The 22,565-nt window shown below is 37.8% G+C and overlaps 1 protein-coding gene and 1 long non-coding RNA gene across 11 annotated transcripts in view; one reads left to right on the top strand and one right to left on the bottom strand.

Moving 5' to 3' along the window:
• The window catches only part of WDR20 (WD repeat domain 20), a 45,952-nt gene extending 23,650 nt beyond the window's left edge, over positions 1 to 22,302 (top strand). Inside the window, exons 2-6 of one of the 10 annotated variants that reach the window (XR_010743856.1) lie at positions 4,094 to 4,276; positions 8,933 to 10,210; positions 15,165 to 15,295; positions 16,555 to 16,640; positions 21,390 to 22,302. Coding sequence is in view for 6 of the 10 variants with exons in the window: in XM_066321768.1 (XP_066177865.1) it covers positions 4,094 to 4,276; positions 8,933 to 10,210; positions 15,165 to 15,254 (1,551 nt within the window). In the remaining 4 variants the exon portion in view is untranslated. Of the gene's footprint in view, positions 1 to 4,093; positions 4,277 to 7,466; positions 8,117 to 8,932; positions 12,016 to 13,481; positions 13,566 to 15,164; positions 15,296 to 16,554; positions 16,641 to 21,389 lie in introns of those variants that run through there. The other 9 variants (XR_010743859.1, XR_010743858.1, XM_066321768.1 and 6 more) reach the window with 9 other exon arrangements.
• Positions 13,065 to 20,006, bottom strand: LOC136362862 (uncharacterized). The gene is made up of 2 exons (XR_010743860.1): positions 18,878 to 20,006; positions 13,065 to 15,399 (listed from the first exon to the last, which is right to left on the bottom strand). It is a non-coding gene; the product is annotated as an uncharacterized lncRNA (long non-coding RNA).
• Positions 22,303 to 22,565: the final 263 nt, after the last annotated feature.

The following is a 22,565-nucleotide window of genomic DNA, read 5'->3' as shown; positions in this document are numbered from 1 at the left end:
CTGCTCAGGATAAGTTAATTCTCTGGACAAGAGAGGTTTTCTTAAGAGGACGTTTTTGGCAGTAAAATTTTTATTAAATGCTTCCCTATTCTGTCTCAATCTCACTTACAGCTATGACCCGTTGAAAGCCAGTCTCTTGGCAAATACAATATTAAATACTACTCAGTATCTAACGGAAGACTTTAGACAAATACAGTTGAAATTACCTGGAATAAATTAATAAACTAATTAAATGGCAATGTTTTCAGCTTGGAAAGAATTGTAACATGTATGACATTTCATTCAAGTAAAATTTGCAGAAAGCTACAAATTTAAGTTAGGAAAATAAAAGATACAGGAAGAAATAACATCTGTCAAGGAGTGTGATTAAATGCTGACTTAAAATAATATGATTCACTGTTTAGGCAATCTTATTATGAAAACTCTAAGTCTTGAATCAATAAAATAAATCTTAGATAGATATTAATCTTTGGCTTTTACCTTAGAATTATGTACAGCCACAGAACCAAGGTTATTGATGCCCATCCTAATTAGACATTTCAGACATCAGAATCTGAATACTTAAATATTTACTTCAGCCTAAAGCTGCTGTTGGTTTTTCTGCCATTTTTTTCTTAAAGTTTATGTAGTTAAAGCTGTGATTAATATGTTCCATTTGACTGCCCTTCTACTGCAAGTCATGAATCCAGGGTGAATGGGCTTCTGTTAGATGGCTGGATTTTTTTCCCCTCCCTCCCTCTCTCCCCAGCAGAGTGAGAGTAATTTTGCTAAAACACTGTGCTGTGAGAGTTAACTAAATGAGAATAGAAAGTCCCCTAAACAGTTACATGGTTCATGTTGTATTTCTAGTGTATGAATTCATCACACAAACCTAAAGGTTCAGTTTTTCTTCTGTGAGTAAGTGTGAGTTTCTCCTAGAGTTTTAATCTGTTCAGAGAAAGGACTTGGAAGCTGTTGATGCCCAAGGTAGAGCAATTTTGTTCAGCTGTCCTTCTGCCTTTATCCGGTGTGTGAGGTTCCTGTTGTTGCCTAAAAACTGTTATTCCTTGTCTCCGTGCCCAGGGGTTACAGTACCTCTGTATGTTGGAAGGAACAGACTTTTGGCACAAGTATCAGTTGGCCAAGGTGCCAGTCCCAGAGCCTTTATTACTGAGATATTCTTCAAGGCTTGCACAGATAAGGATGGTCTTGATATTCCTTGCCTTGCATGAGCTGCCCCACTCTGCTTTCAGTCTTAATTATTGAAAGTGTTGCTTTTATCATGAATTGTCCACAATTGAGGAAGTTTCTCAGAGTGGACAGGCTGGAATAGCACTGAGTGTTTTTCAGAAGAAAATTTGGAAGGCATTGGGACAGGAACTATGTAAATAGCTTGCTACCAGCTCTGTCTTGAGGATGTCTGCTCCTGTGCTTTAACCTCCATGCCTGGCAACACTTGATCCCAAGATTTTTCTGTGTTTTTTCAAAGTACGTCACCACTTATACACGGGGGGCAGTTCATATCCCGTTGTTCAGTAAAGAGTGTCAGATCTTAGGATTTGACAGTTGTTTATGGACACAGATCTCATGTAAAAGCTTTTCTCTGAGAATCACATCTTTCACGAAATAGCAAATGGGCTTAGTGGTGAGCTAATGAAATACTGAGTCCCAGGCTTGATTGAATTTTATGAGTAAGCACTTTTCTTGTTCTTAGCAAAATCCAATAGCAAGCTTCATGCAGAAATAAAGAAAATGTCTCCTAGTCCCTGTGCCCATTGATTCTACTCCCTTTCAGTTAAGAGAGATCTAGACCAAAGCAGTACTTTAGTGCTTATTGTTTTGATTTATCTCTACGAGACAACTGTGCTGTAACTAAAAGCAGTAGCTGCATGTAAATAAAAGGCGGAGCATCCCTGTCAGTAGAAGCCTGGTTAATTCTGGGTTGAATTAGTTTATTTATACTTCATTTAAGTTCAGACAGATTCTTACTGCCATCTGGTTCCCAGAGAACAGCTAGAATAAGCACAGTGAAATCTGTGCTTAGATTTAATTTATCAGAATTTCATGTGTTGCTAGGTTTGTTGTCACACAATTTCATGAGATGGGGAACTTCAGTCGCACCAAAGTTGTTGGACAACAAAAACCAAAGCTAGTGAGGTAAAACCTCACCCAGACAAAAGAGCAAAGTATAGTTTGAACATAGCCACCTACTGATTCTTTGGTGCTTAAAGGGACAGTGAAGATTAAGAAGAAGGTGGTAATGCCTGTCTCCTCTGCTGGCTGGAGAGTCTGTGGTTCTCTGGTCATTCAGTGCGGTTCAGGCCAAGCTGTATTTACTTTAGAATGGATCTTCGTTCTTAGGCATTGAGTTCTGTCCAGAGGAGAGAACTTTGAGTCTCATAGTTTGCTTTAATTCTGCATTTATTTGAGGTATGGCTCTATGTGTTTGTGTAGCTTGCTCTTCCAGGTAGAAATGCTATCCCAATTCTGAGAATTTTCTCTTGCCATCACTTGTTTGTGATACAGGACCAAGGGAATGTTACACAGTCTAAGATGTAACTGCAAGGCCTTTAGGATTTGATCTTTCAGCTTCAAATCACAGATCTACATCAGCCTGTGAATGCTCTGTGGCAGGCATGCACATTATCCTGCCATCTCCCAGTAGAACTAGTATTCTATTTAATTTCTCCTTGAAGAGGTATTGGTAATATTCTCTTTTAGCTTATAATGGATCTCTGGACTCTGGGGAGTAACTTTTTAGTCTGCTGACTTCAGAAATTGTAATACATCATCTCATTTTGGAGTTTTTAACCAGAAGACTGTACACCTGATTAAACTGGTTTATAATATATGCCGCAAAATGTAAGTGCAACTTGAATACTGCTGTGTATAAGTGCTTGTCATGCATATCCTGTAGTTAAATTTGCCTTGGAAATGGTTCACCTGTGTAGCTGGTTAGGATTTTCCCTACTGAGAGGTCTAGTTTCTCTCTGTGTAGCTCTATGAATACTAAAGATGTGCTGTTCTTCAGACCTTGTCCTCCAAGGTTTAATGCTCCAGAGCAATTCTATTTTATGTGAAGCTTGTTTACTTTCTTTTATTGCTGGCCTCAATTCCTCCGACTAAATATACTGAAAAATATGTATCAAAATTAGAATCTGAAGACCAAATCTCAGCTACATCTGAGGCCTGTAATATTGTTGAGTATCTGCAGCTTTCTAATTACAGACTCTGGACCTAGTAAATAGGGAGGTTAAAAAACAAGGTTCAACTTGATGCATGATCTTGCATATTAAATTTGTGGGGTTTAATCTCTGGATGATGAAAGATTTAGTTGTCTGTTCAGAAGTAATATGGGGATAAATACGGGTGACACAAGTGAAGGAGCATTTTAAATTGCTTTTTTGTTCCTTTTGATTCTTCTGACATTTAGTGCTAGATCTTAATTTGTTTGTATTGAAATTCCTCAGTTTTGTTCGCACTTATTTTGTCTGAGCTATATTTAAATTTTGACTTCAGAAGCAAATTACCTTGGAGCTCCTTGGTGTAAAATGTATTTTATAATCAAAGTATCAGCATCTTGATTCACTGTTCCTAGACAATGTTCTCTTTGGAGCTGGTTGATAATTTTTTGTGATTATGGAGAATAATATAATTTGTATGTGTGTTGTTAAAGGATAGACAGAGTTCAAGAATTGTGTGATTGAGAATATGGCATTTTTAATGTAAAATTGGTTGTACCCAATACTGAGAGAGTGCTATTAGAAAAGAAGAAGATACCTTGTGTCTACCTTGTGATGGCTCTCCTGGCAGGAGAAGCTTTCTCGTGTCTTGGGGACTCACAGGAGCCTTTGTGCTACTGTGTGGTTGTCATTGGTTTGTCACCTGCTGTAGGTGCAAAGACAAGGGCAGGTGTAGTTTGTATACTTGCATAATATAAAGAGAGAAACCTTGTGATAAGATCTTGGACGTCTCATAAATGCAGAGATGCTTTTTAAAGTGGGGTTTTGTGACTGCCTAAATTGTTGTGTGGTGTAAACATTATTTTCAAATGGATGTGGTTATGCGCACATATTTTGATAAACTGTCTGAATTCTGTTTGCTCTCTTTGCAGGCTGCGGACTTGAGTAAACCAATAGACAAAAGGATATACAAAGGAACACAGCCTACATGCCATGACTTCAATCACTTAACAGCCACAGCAGAAAGTGTGTCTCTTCTAGTGGGCTTCTCTGCAGGCCAGGTCCAACTTATAGACCCTATTAAAAAAGAAACTAGCAAATTATTTAACGAGGAAGTAAGTAGAAACCTTAATATTGTTGCATGCAATGTATCTGTGATTCTGAAGTTCTTAGATTTTCAAAGTTCAGTAGCTGTGGCTCCATTTGCCTTTGCAGCCTATTGTTCAGTCACTGCCTTTGTTTTTCAGCTGTTCCATTGGCTTGGAATTACATTACATAAAAATGCTACTCATTGTGAAAAGATAAAGGCATCTTGTGGTCTTTAAGATTAAAAATCAGTGTTTTCTAGTTTGGGTAATACTGTAACTAGGGTTGAGGACAGTTTACAGATGGAAATAAGGTCTACAAATCTACATGTTGCTGTGTCTGTTCTGAATTCAGTTGTTTCTGAGGCTTCTGGTTGCCAATGAAGGAGAAAATTTTAAGCTGTTCTTGAACTCATATATTATAGTCAAAATATTAGTTGAAAATACAATTTGTTATGGTTGAGACATTACAGCAGAAACTGCCTCTATCAGGTATTCCTAAAGGCTTGACTTGGATAAGAGTAGGATACAAAGCTGAGTGCACAGAAATGCTGAGGGTTTATGAGGTCTTGGCCATGTGGTGTTTGGAAGGAAACTCTCCATCTGCTTTATCTGCTGCTATGCAGTAAGGAAGGATGGAAGGAGTACTGTGGGGAGCCCTAATGCCAAGTTACAGGACCACTGGCTCTGAGTATCTGGTAGCATTGAGATTCTTAAAGGGGTAAATGTCCAGATGCTAGTAAGGAAAGAAATCTGTAACTGGGATGACTTGTGACAGCATTTTCTGCAAAGGATAAGCTATAGGAATTCGGGTGGTCTGGGGAAGGTGATTTTCTTTTGGGAATGTTCTTTTGCTCCTTTTTTGTTTTAATCCAGCTCTGAAGAGAGGTTCGCAGGTCTCTTGGTTGGGTTTGTTTGTTCTTTTCTTTTCTTTTTTGAAATTTGAAATCTGGATGAGAACTTTACAGATGAAGTTAAGCCTTGCTCAGCTTTCAAAGTAAAACTTTCCCGCCTCAGAGAGATGTCGCCTTGCTCCTTCCTTGTGCAAAGAAGATTGAAGTATTGTTCTCTCTGGGGATGTCTTATTATTAGATCTAATTCCTCCTCAGCTTTCTAAAAGTAACTACATGTAGATCAGAAGAGGGGCATTTTTCTTCCTACCTGGCCTTGTCCCAACTGCTCTGTCTTTGCTTGTGTTGAGTGGGAAATAGTGCTGCAGAATCTTTTAATCAATTTTTTGTCTGTTGGTAGAAACCTCTGTATAAGTGGTTGAAATCTTAATTTTAGCATTATCCTACCACCCACACCCCCCAAAAAGTGCCTTATTTATTCTTGCACAATAATATTATAAATATTAAGAAGGGTAGCAGACATGCTCTAAAGAGCTGTTTTCACATCATAGAGTAGTTCCCACTCCTGTAGCTGAACCACAGTTCCTTTAAGAAAAACTTGTGGTGGAATACTTACATCAAGGCCCAGTGCTTTTTTTCAGGCCTTGATGGTGTTTACCGTCTGGTGACTACAGTGCAAAGCTGTGGTGCAGGCTGAGCAGTTCCTGTGGTTCCCCAAATGCTGGAAGCATGAAGCCACTTCCATCAGCCAGTATTGCTTTTTGTCTGTGCTATGGGCAAATTACTTCAGTGTGATGGAAATGGACCCTTTGACACTTCGGTGGAAATTTAAGTGAGGTGATCTCTCTTCTACCAAGCTAATGTAAAGATTTGCTCAGTGCTACCAAAACTACACACACAGTAGGCTGCAGCTGAATGGCAAATTCTTGTTTCCTATGCTGACCTTATCTGCAGTTACAACCAACTCCAAAACCTATATATATATTTATTCTGTCAATTACAGTATTGAAGTTTGCCCTAGATGTGTTTGTAAATTCTGGCTTGTAATTAAAGCCCCTTTCAGAGAAACATTAGTGAACTCTGATGTTTGAACCAGTTCATTTTCTTCAAGATGAAAGTGCCTATTGGGTTTTGAATGTATTTTGAGTTTAGATAGTCTTTAGGAATAACTGTAGGCATGAGGTGGTCTGAATGAGTGTTAACATTGTTCTACAGATCCAGCACTAATGCCAGAGGTAATAGAATTCACCACCTGTCCTGTGAGCAATTTGGTGCTTCAGGTAGTCCAGAGCTCTGCTTTGACTATCAGCTGTGGTAGAGCAAACAGAATAGCAATCAGAAAATACATGATACATGAAATAAATCAACTTGTTAGGATAGGTTATGTTGAACATAAAATGCAATAGCCCTAGCATAGCTTTTTAAAAATTTATTCTATTGTGGTAGAAGATGATAGGGACTTGAAAGGCTGAGGTGAGTGATAGCTCCTGTGCAGCTTGTGGCTGCCTACATAAATCCATCTGTATCCACAGTGGTACTCCTTCCAGGTGTGTCAAAATTAAACCAGTGATATTTTCTTAGTCCCCAAACCAGTCAAATATACCTCACAGATTCACTTATTTCCAGCTGGTAGTTTGTTATTATCAAACTAGTCAGTGCTTTTTTATCTTACATTTTAATCCTTCTTTTAATTCAAACTGAAGCCTTGAGCTGCATTTTTTCTCTGATAAACTTGTCCTGTATGTTTGTTGCCAGAGCTGTGTGAGACCTTAATGCATGTTCTTTGATTGCCTCAGATTTTTTCCGTGCTTTGTGGCCTGTGCCTGTAATTTTGTCCCTTCAAGTTCTTCAAAACATGAGCAAGATAATCTTGGCTCATGTTTCTGACTGGTGAGCGAAGCTTCTTCAGTTACTGTTCTTCTGTCAAACTGAACATAAGCTCTTCATCTCACATCCCTCACTGATTTGCTGATACTGCATTCAGCCCATTCTTGTAATGTATCTGCTGCTCCTACTGACTGCAGGTCTGCCTTTGTTGTGCTGCAGAACCAAAACTCCCAAAAGTCAAAACTTCAGAGTTTTTATCTTGAGAAGGGGATACGTTGTAGTCACTTGTATATGTTAGGTTAAAGTCTCTCTGCATCTTGTCTCCCTGAGCTGATCTGTTCTTCAGATTGTAATCTTCCAGTTTTTACAGCTTCCTTGAAGTAAAGATCAGGTTTGCAGGGTTTCTCTGCAGTATTTAGGATCTTGTAGCCCACCATTGTTATGGACATAAAGTGTCATTTCTGGTATAAAAGTTGAGCAGGTGCTCTTACAAGTAGAGCTTTCATGTCAGATTGAGCTGCTTTAGTAGAGAGCAAGAAATTTTGATTTTATTGCCGTATTGGCAATCAGAGGAATGGTGCCTACAGGAAACCAGCTGGGCTCCTGCTGTGTGCCAAGTAACTTCCTCTCTAATGTTTCTGATGCCATCATTATTGAGACATGCATGATATATATCAGTGAATACACAATGAACTAGTTAAAATATCACAACGAAATCATAGACTGCATTATTTTAAAGCTACTCCATTTCAAGAACTTCGCCATATTTAGTTATATCTCTCAGCTGTCAAATCCACCATGGCTGTTTTAACCAATGAGAAATTCCAGGAGAGGCTTTCTGGTTTTACACTGAGGTGGACAGCAGCAGAAGTGTAATCTAAAATGGCCAGGTGCTGCTTTCCAGTTACAGTTCCACAACAGGTAACAGTTAATTATCCATTAGTTTGTTGTTTTTGTCTGTGATAAACAGCATAGCAAGGTTTGGGGAGGATTCTTTTTTCTTCTTTGTTTTTAGGGCTTTTGTAACTTGTTCTGGTGTTCCTTAGGCTCTTTATATTTGCACTCTTGCCTTTTGAGTAGCCTCAGCTCTTCTTTCTGGTTACAATCAATATATCAAATACAAATCTTGAATGTGCTTGTAAAGAATTACTTGTCTGCAAGTTGCAGCTGAGTGGTGCCATGGACCAACATGGTAAGTTGTGGAAGTCCAGAACTGCAGTAGTCAAAGGAGTCAAACTTTGTCAGTTCTTTGAGCATTCAAGATGTTCTGACCAGGAATGTTTGTTTTGCAATTATGAAATCTATTAAAATGTTTTGTTTTAAAGGAAAGTGCTTAATCAAGTGGTAACAGAGTATTGACAGGTCCTTGGCTATTGAAAGAAAAATAATTGGAGGCTGGGGATTCTAAGGTGAAAAGTTTGTGGTGGCTTGTGAATTCACCCAGGCACGTGCATTTACCACTGACTTACCAGCCACATGATAACAGGGTCACTGTGTATGCAGCCTTTGCTCCCTGAATCAGTAAAAACTGGTAGAGTTTTTTTCAGAGGTTGCATTTTATTTGTGATTTTAGATAAAATCAGAGCCTAAATTTACTGTTGTTGATTTGTAACCTGTTTGCTGTATAATACAGATGAGTAACTGCCTTTTTTTCCCTTTAGCTTATTCAATATTTTCTTGTTTGCTTCTCATGCTATTCAACCTACACAGGAAAAAGTAAACCAAAGAGCACTGCCTTTACATTCATAACAGATTGGCTCGACTGAAGTATGGCCTTTGTAGAATGTGACTGGACCATAATAATAACCTTTGAAAGCACTTTGAAAATAATTTCCTCTTTATTGCCTGATAAGTTTTTCCAAATACAGTAACACAGTTCCTGTCTAGAAAGTTGAGTTCACTTTATTTAAGTATTGCTCCTCATCCCCCAGAAAGCTCAGATTTACAGCTAATCATGAAAACTTTAATTTTCAGAGTTTCTGATGTGTATCTTCTTTGTTTTTCACAGAGACTAATAGACAAGTCCCGAGTAACCTGTGTAAAATGGGTACCAGGTTCGGAAAGCCTTTTCCTAGTAGCTCATTCCAGTGGCAATATGTACTTGTATAACGTGGAGCACACTTGTGGTACCACAGCCCCGCACTACCAGCTACTTAAGCAAGGAGAGAGTTTTGCAGTGCATACTTGCAAGAGTAAATCCACAAGAAACCCTCTGCTTAAATGGACAGTAGGTGAGGGTGCCCTGAATGAATTTGCCTTTTCCCCTGATGGGAAGTTCTTGGCGTGTGTGAGCCAGGATGGTTTTCTTCGCGTGTTTAACTTTGATTCGGTGGAATTGCATGGTACAATGAAAAGCTACTTTGGAGGATTGCTCTGTGTGTGTTGGAGCCCCGATGGGAAATACATAGTGACAGGCGGAGAGGATGACTTGGTGACAGTTTGGTCTTTCGTGGACTGTCGAGTTATAGCGAGAGGCCATGGACATAAATCATGGGTCAGTGTCGTTGCGTTTGATCCCTATACCACTAGTGTAGAAGAGAGCGACCCGATGGAATTTAGCGGAAGTGATGAGGATTTCCAAGACCTTCATTTTGGCAGAGATCGAGCAAATAGTACGCAATCTAGACTATCCAAAAGGAACTCTACAGACAGTCGTCCAGTAAGTGTTACGTATAGATTTGGTTCAGTAGGCCAGGACACACAACTCTGTTTGTGGGATCTTACAGAAGATATCCTCTTCCCCCACCAACCTCTCTCAAGAGCAAGGACACATACAAATGTCATGAATGCCACAAGTCCACCTGCAGGAAGTGGTGGAACTAACCCAGGAAGTAATGGAAACAGTATCACAACACCTGGAAACTCTGTACCCCCTCCTCTTCCACGGTCAAACAGCCTTCCACACTCTGCAGTCTCAAATGCTGGCAGTAAAAGCAGTGTCATGGATGGTGCCATTGCTTCTGGCGTTAGTAAATTTGCAACCTTGTCGCTACACGATCGGAAGGAAAGACACCATGAAAAAGATCACAAGAGAAACCATAGCATGGGACATATATCTAGCAAGAGCAGTGACAAACTGAACCTAGTTACTAAAACCAAAACGGACCCAGCTAAAACTTTGGGAACACCTCTCTGTCCCCGAATGGAAGATGTTCCCTTGTTAGAGCCTCTTATCTGTAAAAAGATAGCACATGAAAGACTGACTGTGTTAATTTTTCTTGAAGACTGTATAGTCACTGCTTGTCAGGAGGGATTTATTTGCACATGGGCAAGGCCTGGTAAAGTGGTAAGTTTTAATCCTTAATGCTGCATCAAAGAACTAGAACTCTGAATAGATAGTTTTCTTGAAATATAATGAATGTTGAATATAAAATTTCTTTATGCTTAATGTAAAAAAAATATCCTCAGAGCCATACTTTTGGATACTGCATGCCATATTTCTGAATGATTTGAAGTGTCTTGGATACAATTATTAAATATAGTTGCCTTCCAGCAGAAGAAATAAATACTGTGCATCTAAACTATTGATCAGTGTTCTTATACTTAAGCATAACCACAATATGGTGAAAGCTATTTATGTAAAAATTGAAGTAAAACCTGTCAAACACTAAAATAATCATAATCCTTCTAATGTTTTCTACAAAATAAGCACTCCCAATGAGAGTAGCTTATGAAAAGCTGCTGCTTCTAAGTCTAATGAGAAACGTGAGCCTCTGAAAAAATGAAAACCAAAGTGTTTTATTCCTCCATACTTTTCTGTGGTGGCTTGCCATTAATGTGAAACCACTTCTTATTAAAACATCAGCCATTTTATGCACAGATTTGTGAGCCCTGTACTGACTGTAGTTTATGCTCTTGAATTGTGAATCAGTATTATCAAGGAACTCTTAATTTTAGCCAGGTTTTGATTTATGTATTTAAGTTAGGGAAAATCCTGCAAGCTTACTCTCAGTATTTTCAGTGTTCTGTTCCTGTCAGGTTTGTTAGCCAGTTCAACCACTACAAGCTCGTGTTTTTGATGGCACCTGTTCCATCAGCTGAACCTACATTAGTCTATTACTAGTTTTCACTCTTGTTGTTGATGCACTTGAACACAAATAATAATTTATTTTTCTTCTGTCCAATGTATAGATAGCTAAATTTTGACTGAAGCTAAGTGTGGTGATTCTGACATTAAAAAGTACTTTGTGCTACAGTAGCTCTGCCTGCCAGCAACAGTTCAAAGGAATACAGCTATGAAAACATTTCCTGAGTTGATCTGAGAAAAAGGACCATTATTTTTGTGAAAATTTCTGAAAGGGGATGTAGGTTATCACCTGAAGTAAAAGAAATGATCTGGTAGTACCTGAAAAATGCCATGTTGAGCGACTTAAATGAAAATCTGTTTGTTAGATTTTAACCATTTGGTTCATAAATCTGACTTCTGAAGTAGAGGTACTGTATATATTTAGATACCACATCTTCACTACTATAAACTTGCAAGTAAAACTCAATAATTTTTCTTAAAATTGTTTGTATAATGTAGGCTTTTTTGAGATCTTATCAAATTTGTCACAAATTTGTCATAGGTATGCATAAAAATCTGTGTCTGTTCTGCATCTTAATGCATATTTAAAAGTTGAATCTAAAACTTTAAATTGAAAACCCCTTTATGGGAGAAGGGAGGAGGGTGTTACCTGAAAGTATTTTTTTGCCTGAGAACTATAAATCCAGCATTAATTTAAAAACAAAAAAGCACTCCCTTAAAACACTAAATTATTCAAATGTTTGCTCAAAATGGAAGTATTAAAGCAATTATACTTTTGTGACTCAGTGCATTTCACATCTTATTAATTACAGTAGTGCCTCAGATTGCTATTGTGAGCTACCTTTTCTTTTTGTTCTAAAACTCCTTTGCATACTATTAAACACTACACTGTCACATTTATTTTCAGTGGCTGAGGTGGGTTTTGTTAGACTGAGTATAACTTAAATATTTTTGTGTATTGACTTTGATTTGGAATATGACATTTCAAATATTTCAGAGATAAAGTATGCAGTACCAAAAATCAGGATTTATGTATTGGCCAATATGGAAAACTTTAACTACAGGTAAGTAATTTTCATGCTGAAGTTATCACTTTCAAAATTAATATATTGCACACTGATGTAAATGCCATATTCTTTAGGATGTATTTACTTAGAAATTTTCAAATTAATTTGGTTTCCTGATTTCACTTGCATTTCTAGTGAGCTCACTCTGCTGGTAAAATCTAAATTTTGGTGGCATGTTTACAGGGCTTTGTAAGGAAAATACTTGTGCCAGAAGGACATTATGGACATCCTTTTTGTTTATAGGAAAGCACTTAATTTTATTTAAAGAGAACTGTCAAAGTATAAAACACTCACGGTGATGTCTTTCTTACTGGGTTATATGCCATCATTTCTGTTTCACCAGCTGTTTTATCCTAGGTTGTCCCATTACTCTGGGGTTTAAAGTTGCTATTTCTAGTCTTCCTTTGACACATGGCTCCCCAAGTGATCCTAAAGCTCCGTCACTTTTTTGTCTGCCAACTCTATAGAGTGAAAGCCTCTGAATCTTGCTGCTGCTTCCATCATTGCCTCAAAAGGCCTTCATTAAATTGATGCCACTGCTAGCCTAAAGAAAGAATTGGATGGAAAAGCGAAGGAGGCTTGCAGTGTCTAATGTAATTTCCGTTGAGCCAGTGCTACCTTTCCCTCTCATTTCCAACAGCCATCAAAACATGTGCTGCATAATTGGACAGCGTGTGACAAGTTCTGTTTATTTTTCTGGTTGGGCTTGTGCCGCCCTGAGTGCAAAATAAATCCAGAAGTGACTCTTCAGCCACAATCCCTGTGGTAGTTGATAAGTCTCTACAGTGCTGACAGTGTCCTGACAGTTTGTTTATAAACTTTCCACATTGCTGCTTCAGCGTGTACAAAATCATACCTTGAGCTTCCTCACAGGATGTACCGTTTGTGCATTGCACTTCCAGAACTGCTCTGCCAACTCCCAGTCAGTGAAGTGAAGTGAATGGCAAAATTAAATTAGAAACAAATTGGATGAGGCTCAGGGTTCATTAGTTTCATATTAATTTCATTTTTTATTCTCTCTCTCTCTCTCTCTCTCTCTCTCTCTCTCTTTTTTTCCTCTTTTTTTTGGTGAGCTGGTTTTTGTGAGAGAAGGTTCAGGGCGGTCAGAAAAATAGGTTGCCTTAACAAGAGTATGAATTTTTCTTCTCCACATGGTGACAATTAACTGTCATCCCTCACCCCTGACTTTCCCAGGCCCTGATGGGAAACCTAAATGGGATTACAGAACTGTTGGATTAATCTGAAAAACTTAGAAACAAAATTTGGAAGGAACAAAAGCAAACTTTATTGTGCTATCTTTATAGCTATGTCAAACGGAATTACAGGATCTGCAGAAGCAATTAAAAACCCCCAACAAAACCAACCCACAAAACCCCAAAATGGTACTTGGGTATGCAAAATCAGTTTTCTCTGAACTCAGTGGTCAGAGTAACTACTTATGTGATTTCTGTGTTGGACTTTAGACCTGACTGTTCACTGTCTGTACAGTGACTCCATTTTATGTGAATGGAAGTTGCTGGTGAGTTCCCTGTGTCAGAAGGCTCAAGGTAAGATTGGCCAGAATTACCCCCAGGTGAAATGGCAGTGTATAACCTAGCAAGAGAAACATCCTACCACTCTGTAAAACAAATGCACATGGAATTTATTTATTTGACTTATTGTACAGGAAAACTTAGACTTAAATTATAACATCCTTGAATTTTCTAGTTAACTACAATTGTAGTACAGTATCATGTTTTAGTATGACTTCTGTTTTAGTGAAAGTACTTAAACATTCTTGTACTATATTTGAGTGAGATGAGCAGCTATACATACTAATTCTTCCTCAGTGGAAAGGAGCATTTCATCATTACAATTGAAGTTCAATTGCTGGTATTTAAGTACTATCAAATAGATTGCTTTCAACGTGATACGGTATCTGTATAAACTTCAGGGATGATTATAGTTAAACTGAATCACAGCTATACGACTTCAGGTTACCATGCTGAAATTGGAAGCTTTCTGTAATGTGCACAGTAGCAAAGTTGCACATGGCATACCCGCACTATCAGGGTGAATTAAACCTAGAGTACACTGGTGTGATATTTATAGCAAGGTGTGTGTGTGTGCGCGTGTGACGAGGTGTGACAAGTGGCTCCAGTAAAGCCAGGAGAGATCATAACCCTGTAAAGGCTTTATGATGGGGATGTCTGGATTAGGAAATAACATGACTTTTACTAAACACTTTCTAGAAAACCCATGTTCTGAATTATCACCTCTTAAAATTTGACTGTGTACTTGGAATGACTGTATATGTCTGCCCCTTTAACAACATAAAACTACTAAATTAATATTTAAAATGCTGGCCTGCTTATGTTACAATAATAAAATTTGTGTCAGTTAATTTACTGTTAATTTACATGTAAAGATTAAACTATTTTTTCTGCATTTTATGATTCTGTATACTGGAGTTTGTTAAAGATTGACATGTTAGGTGATACTGTACAAAATTGTATTGACTACCTTTAGTGAAAATCAAAAGTAAAATTCATATGTATTTCCTTTTTACACTTCCATCTAATTTCTTGACAACTTGAATAAATTTCATAGAGCCTTTCTAACATGAACTATTGTTAATTTAACTGTTGCAATAATTAAGCTTTAAGAAGTATTGTTGGTATATTTATAATTTTAAGATCATGTTTGTTTCATACTGCTTATTTTTAGCTGTTCTATTGTCACTGTTACAGCTGAAGAACTTTACTAAATACTTGACATTACAAAATAACTTGCTGGGGTTGTCCTCTGTATACTGATGTTAAATAAAAATGTGTGATTGAACTGTAAATGTAGATAACTTTCAATAGTCCTTTCCACATTTGAGTTTTAATTTATCTTGCAATGCTTAGGTGGTCTTATGCTCTTACACTGTGGTGAACAAATGGCCACAGTGAAACTGTTAACTTGCCATGCTTTAAAGTTAAAAGTTAATCACATCTGTAACCTGCTATGAGAAATATTTTCAATTCATCTCAAGACTATGCAGATGTTTTGATGTTTGAATCTTGCTGATAAGGTCATGACTCATGGTAGCTGGTTTTTTTAGGATTAGAGTAACATTAAACAGAATACTTACCAAACCACTTTTCAAACTTGTTTAAACTCAGATTCAGCAGAACACAGACATGGCTGTATCTAGATTCTCTCTGCACACCTGTCCGGTAGGAGCTGGGGCAGAGTGTCGTCATTCCTTCTAGGACTCTACAGGAGCTCTTTCCTCTGTGGACTCTGGTGCAGGGTATGTTCTTTATTCCAGCTTTAGATCTTAGTGTTTACCTAATGATTGCTGAATTTACAAGCCCTGAGGATATGGCTCATACAGATGATCCAAGCATTTTCTGTCTAGAAAAAAATAGTCTAGAATGAAACTCATCTGAACTAAAATAAGCTAATCTAAAACTTTGGGTGCAAAATTTCTTGGAGCAAATTTAGGTGAAGACTTCAGATGTTGCCTTTCCATTTGAGGGGTTAGGGATTGTCTCACCTTTGCAGGAATGATTCTTTGTTAACAAAGAGCCAAACAAAGGCTATTTACTACAGTGTTTCAGAAGCATTTTCGAGGAATTTCAGTTTAAGTGAGTTACTTTGGGTCCAGTCTGACAGGGAGGACTCTTGTTTGTGTCTCATGCAAAAACACTCTAGACTAAAGCTGAGGCAATCATCTTAGGTAAAACTTGAGAACTTTGTGGTACTTCAGAGGTATTGACTGACCATTATGATGATCTATACATAGAATATAGATGCATATTTAAGAACAGGGGCTAGTGAAGGAACAAAATGAAATCTGCTTGAATGCTTCTGGAACATCCAGTTATATAAAATGATGCAAGAACTAGTTGGTCAAACCAGTTTCTCAATGATCAGTGTGAGCCTGAAACAAAACCCAACTTCCACAGGTTTTATGGTAATAGAAGGGAATAGAAATACATCTTGAAACATGAAGGTGTCGTTTTACTTGCCTTTAATAATGTTGCACAAACTTCTCAAGGAAATAACTTGTAAGAACTTCAAAACTTGGGTTTTGAAGCTGGATTTTAGGTAGGTGCTGCTCAACTGTATCAAATTCATTTGGCTCCTTTCTTCTGCTAAGACCACAGTCACTTTACAGCTAACTCACATGGGGTTGCCTTAAGTCATGCTTTTCCCTGAGCTTTTCCCTGGTTTATCTCAATTTCATTATTTTCTAAACTGAAAATTTTACATCTTACTGACTTTTTGTAGTTTAGGGAAAGTAGAGAAACAACAGTTTTTGAGCATATGAGCCCTTACTACTTGCATGAAGCTTAAGGTCCTATTTTTTGAGCCAGGTCAGGTTTGTGCTGGCAAAAGCCTTTTCTGCATTTTCAAGCATCCAAGTAGTTGCATCTTAATTTTTTTTTTTCCTCTTGGACCTGCATGTCTTCCATTCACCTAGTGCCACTGGACAGATTTTTAGTTACTGATGGTTTTCTACCAGCCTTGAATTTGTTGGTGGCTTTGTTTTGTTTTTGTTTACAGTGACTTGTGTTAAGAGAAAAATTCCTTTATATACACAGATGAGAAGTTGCAAGGGAAACCCTAAAGGTGCTACAGTCTTTTATAAGGTCTGGTGTCAAATGGTTTATATATTTTTACTTTTGTGTAATGTTATCAGAACAGAGGGGAAAAAAACCCCCACAAATGGAATACAAATTTAAAAGCCCATTTAGTGAACACGCAAACTGTGTAAAGACGGGTATCAGCTTTGCTGTATCCCTTTAAATCTCATACAAAATATTTCTCTGTAGCATGTTGTGTGAATGAACAGCATGTGCTTTCCTGAACATTTTCAGTTAATCAATTTTATTACTTCATTAGAGATTAATATCTGATTTAGTGAGTTTATGCAGTTGAGAAACTTTTGCTGTTAAACATTTATTCATTTGGATAAGGAACTTGAAGATTTTGTTCATGCAAATCTTAAAACTGAGTCAGCTGATTTAACTACAGAATTTTAAATACATGTGAGAAATCTCACTTTGGTTTTGGCGTATTATTGCTCAAACACGATAATGGACCATGGGCTCTTTTCTGAAGCAAAGCTGTCAGTCCAGATTACTTTGTAACCCTAGTTAACCTAGTAACCCTAATTATTCCGGGAATATCACAGTTCTGGACAAGAATAAACTACTCCTGGAGTATTTTTCAAATAATAATTTCCCATTATTTTAGATACTGGCAATAGTAAAAATGGTTTAAAAAAAACCCAGTATTGTTCTTGTAGGGGCATTTGTTAATTCAGCCATATTTTAATTCGTTTAATTGCATTAGTGAAGTGTACTATGAGACTTCTTTTTTTATATTGGATTGGTTGTTATGTTGGACCCTTTCCTTTATTTTTTTCTACCTTTCAATTTCAAACCAGAAGGTAGAAAGATAAGCAGAGTTTGACACTGAGCATGTTCTGAGCGCCAGTGGAGCTGTTTCCCTGAAGGAGACATGCATTTACTGTATCCTGCTTGTGTGTCCAAACTTGCCCTTTATTATCTAGATTAGTGAAACTATGATTGCACCTTTGGCTCCAATTAAACTCTTCTAATTTAAATTAAGAAAACATTAACTCAGTAGCTGCTGTTGACTTTTTTCCTTACTTAGAATTGCAGTATCTTCCTGATTATTTTTTTTTTTTTTTTTTTATAGAGCAATTACATGCTGATCATTCATAGAATTAGTTTCTGTTGTGAAACTCTATGTTTCATGTCTTTGGAAAAAAAGACATGAAGAAAGACTTTAGTCTGGATTGTATGTAGAATTTTTAAAAATATACCCATCCCTTTTCTCGCAATTCCATAAATGGGGAGGAGGGTTTGTGTTCATGCTGGTGCAGTGAACGCACCCCAGCGATGAGTGCCACAAACCTCGGGAGCAAGTGGCCTTGCAAACTGTATTTGTCATGGCTTTTCATTCCTACCCGTGCCAGCATATTTTTACCAGATGTGCAAAGTCCTGTGTGTTTCAGGAAGTCAGAGAATGCAGGGATAAACAGGATAGCCCTAGCAGCTAGAGCTGAAGCAGCCTGTGTTCAATACTCACAGCACTAATTGACTTAAGAAAAATGACCCCATCCTCTGAAAGCTGCACTGCTCAGCTGTGGAGTCCCACTAAGATGGCAGATGGGACAGCAGCTACTTCTCTGAGGCTGGGACAAATATTGCTTTACTAAATGCCTGTCTTGGATCTCGTAACTCTTCCATTTCCCACGCCTGCTAGACTGATATGCTGACAAAATACTACTGCTAATAAAACACTACATTTATTTACAAAACTTTGAGCAGTGTCTTAATTTGCTCCTGCTGCTTGCTCAGTGGGATCTGTTTGTCCTTAAGCCTGAAGCTGCTGCACCATGCAACAGACTGCAGCTGTTGTGGCTCTGCTCTTCCATGTTTCCTGTCACAGCTGTTAAATGGGCTGACTTGGCTGTTGCTCTAATAAATTGCTGCAGTTTTTGTTCCATCTTTTCCCACCCGATTGACCAGACTGGGTGGTTCAATCACAGAAAGCACTACACTCTAATGGCTTTCTTCTTTCTTTACAGGCAGGAGATTTTTATATTTTTTCATTACCTTACCCATTATATTCTTCCAGAGAATTTAACAACTGTTCTAATCCCACACCCTTTGTATCACAGATAAGACTTACTGTGAGCTTGTGTATAAAAGCAGTAACTGTATTTGACCCCTTACTTGCTTTTCTTAGTTTGTTTTCCTGTGTTACACCAAACACAACCTTGCTTGGAAGGCTCTGATACAATGGCAAAATTCGGTAGAATTTTTGTTTTAATCAGGGCCCACTGAGAACTCACCACTTGGGTGAAACTTACGTGCCTAATAAACAAATTCATATTCTTGCTTTTCTTGTATGAACATCTAAGATGTCTTCTGAAATCAAACACTTGGAAGAACTCACAAACTTTCTGGTCGCTCCTCTGGGAGTGAATTTCTGAATGGTATCATAGCCTAGTCCAAGTTTTAAGGCAGTACTTGTGTACATTTGTTTCATCTGCAGGAACACAAGGATATTGGTCTTGCTTTTTTTCTACTTCGATGTTCCTCTGGCTTGCCTGCCCAGATTTGCAGAATTAATTCAGAGCAAGGACTGAAATACAAGGAATTCCTAGTACTCACTAAAGCCATCTGCACTGAGCTGCTGCTCTTCAAAGCAGGGAGCATTCACCGCTTGTGAGATGGAACCAGGACTGACTCCTTGTTTGTTCCTAGTCTTGGAACTTGCATTCTATAGAGTGGCTGGTAGTTCACAGGGAATAAGGCACCACACTGAATTTCACTATGTGCTGCCAGTGTTGAGAGGAATCTCGGGGAAGTAACTCTTCATTCTGTTTCCCAACAGTTGGTTGTGTTACAGGGTAAATCCAATGCTAGAACAGTGCTTATTTCTCCTGTATAGGGTCGTTCTGAGCCTGTTGAAAAAGACTTGACATTATGCCATCCCTAGAACTTCCTGTGTGCTTATAAAGCGCATAATTGCACATGAGCAGTTTGGATTGGTGATTTAATTACGACTGAAAATAATACCTTTGGATGTCTTTTTCCAGGGTACTTCAAAGCTGCTTAGTGGAGGTAGTCTTCTGACAAGAAAGACCTGGTTGCTGCTGGATTTAACAGATTTGTGAAGAATGTTTTAGTAACGAACTAGTGAATTCTGATTCAACTTTGTCACTTTCCAACAAAACTTCCTGGCAAAAATTTCAGAAGTGCTTCAGGGGCTTGTTTGCTCTAAAGTTCTGCCTTCTTTCACCATCTAGTCCTTAAGTAATAACTAGGAAACTTTTTGTTCTCATGAAATATGCAGGATCTTTGCACATCCTGAATGTCAAGTGTAAGGAACAACCCACTTCAGTCTACCTCGACAGTGTTTGAATCACATATTGCCTGCATAAAAAAATACAAATAAAGGTGTTCCAGTTCCTTCAGGTGAGGTCTATGGAAGGCTCCAAGTAAAGTGCCATGTGCTTTGTTATATATAAATGTCATGTGGACTATATGCAAATACACAGTCTGCCATAAATCCTGCAAACTGTCCAGGTACATGATGTGTCCGAAATGATCAGATTTTTTTTAAGAAGAAGGGCTTTGGTTTTAACAAAAATTTGATGACTTGAATCCAGTCAGTTCAGCCCTCTTTCCCCTCTTTTCACCTCTTCTGAGGTCAGGATTTACTTCCATCATCATGACCTCTCAGTTCTTGGATCCAAGTGTGAAAGAGCTCCTGTAGATTCTGAAGAAGTTACAATTCTGTCTTCTGTCTGTATGCTAATTGCTGCCTGATCTTGTCTAGTTTGATGGATCTGAGTCCCAGGATCTTAATTTTGAAATAAGAATCTAAGTTGGGAGCTGCTTAGAGGAGCTGCTGAAAGTGCATTTATCATACCTACAAGGTGAGGAGTTGCATGGGGATACTTGCTGGTGTGCTTCCAGCTGCCAGTGTGCTCCTTGGCCTGCTGGCACTCAGTAGAACTAATGACCTTATAAGGAGGCTAAATTGTATTTTGACAATAAGCTTTTCCTAAATAAGCCTGATAAAGTTACTTTTATGTGAATGACTAAAAAGAGGCTACTGTGGATAAATCTGAAATGGAGTCTGTCCATTGGTACCCACAGGTTTAATCCATAAGGTGTAGTTGCCTTAAGCCAGAGCAGCAGCCTCTGTGTAGTGATGGGCACTGTGCAGTCGTGGGGCTTTGTGTGAAATAAGTCTCTTGATTTGAATGGCAAGGTAGTTAGAAGAGGTGGTACCAAGTTTTCCTGAGTGTGAAATTAAATTGTAATAGGAAATCTTCACTGAACTCTCATCAGTGTTTCATTCTGTTTTAAAATTACCAAAACAAGTATTTGGTTAGATGATCTATTTTTCTATTCAGAACTTTTAATACTCAATCACATATAAAAGATGGAGCAATTCCCTGTATCAGGGGATGATGTATGATATCAAACATACTGATTCTGGAATAGGTTTGTTTGACACCACCCCAGTAAAATGCTGATCACTTTTTTGGTGTATGATTTTTGAAGTTTCACAGTTCACTAGGACTCCCAAGTGCAAGGTAGATTAAACCAAATGCTGGGATCAGATCCATTCCGTGTCATAAACGCACACGTTTCTTCCTGTCTGAGAGCTCTTTGTGTGCTGCTTGGCTGAGACGTGGTGACTTAGAGCCTTTGTAGGAGAGAAGGTGCTGGTGTCTGAAGTAAGCGTTGGTAAAAATCAACTGTACTCATTGTAGGTTCAGGTTAAGAAGTTTATAAAATTCATGTCAGGTTCTCTTGCTGGATTAATGTAAACTGCTTTGTTTGCAGGGTTTATTGTCATCCCAAAACCAGGCCAATTCTCCAAGTGGAACTGTAGTATAGCCATCACACTACTGCTAGCAAATCCCTGAACGCAGGACAAGAAGTAATGACAGTGGAACCAGGAGCTGTTCTTCAGGCAAAGAGCATCACAAATTATAATGTGGCAGAGTGTAAACATGGAATTATGTGAATCACATAGTGACTTGCAAAGGACAAATATAAGGAGTTCTCACTACAGCTGATCCTGCTAGGCTGCTCACCCAAGGAAGAGTTTGCATTGGAGAAAAAGCAAAAAGCTTCCTTTAGTGCTGCAGGAAAAAGTAGTAACGTTTTTGTTTTCTTTATACTTTTCAAGTCCAGTGTAATTTAATCTCTCTATAAATATATAAATAAAATATATATATATATACATATATATATATAGTGTAAAATAAGATATGTTTCTTAAATTCAAGTAAGTTCAATGGTTAAACTAGTACTTCACCATTGTTTATTTTGCACTGATTTTTTTAACCAGAGATGGCTAGAAGACAGCCTGGAATGCACTCATGGAAAATGAAAGTCATTACTTTCTGGCTTCAAAATGTTTTTCAGGAAGATGGATGCTGCAATCATAGATTTTTTTAAAACAAAATTGTTTTGCACTTAAAATAGTTTAATGCTTATAGAGAATTACTTTAAAATTGGTGTCCAGACACCAGAAAAACTATGTTGTGGAGAAAAGATCCTTTGTATCTATTAAACATTTATTTTAATATTGTTGTTTCCAACTGCAATCAGCTCTGTATTATATGTATAAATAATGTAATTCAGTGATGGGGGAGGGGAGTAACGGATCATTACACTAGAAATTCTCATTCATTTAAGAAAGTGATATTTCTAATTCAGAAAATACATATTAAACTATCTTGAATATGCATTTTTGTTTACTTTCTGTTCAAATCCAATCACTTTTGATGTAACCAATTCTTTGTTGAATTAAATGTTTGGTACAGAAATACTATCTAAACTTTGTAGAACAAATTCCTTTCAAAAATACCTCACCTAGAACATTGTTTCATATTTAATAGAATTGAATTTTAGTTAGGAAAGTGAAATACAATTGTTCTGTTCTTGTTCTTAATGGCTTATCTCCAAACACATGCTGCAGTTTAAATACATCATACAGCAGCAACCTCACAG

This window comes from Sylvia atricapilla, chromosome 6, assembly GCF_009819655.1.
Source record: "Sylvia atricapilla isolate bSylAtr1 chromosome 6, bSylAtr1.pri, whole genome shotgun sequence".
In the NCBI taxonomy this organism is placed as follows: Eukaryota; Metazoa; Chordata; class Aves; order Passeriformes; family Sylviidae; genus Sylvia; species Sylvia atricapilla.
The sequence above is the reverse complement of the archived record's forward strand: the minus strand, read 5'-3'. Positions and strand labels throughout refer to the sequence as shown.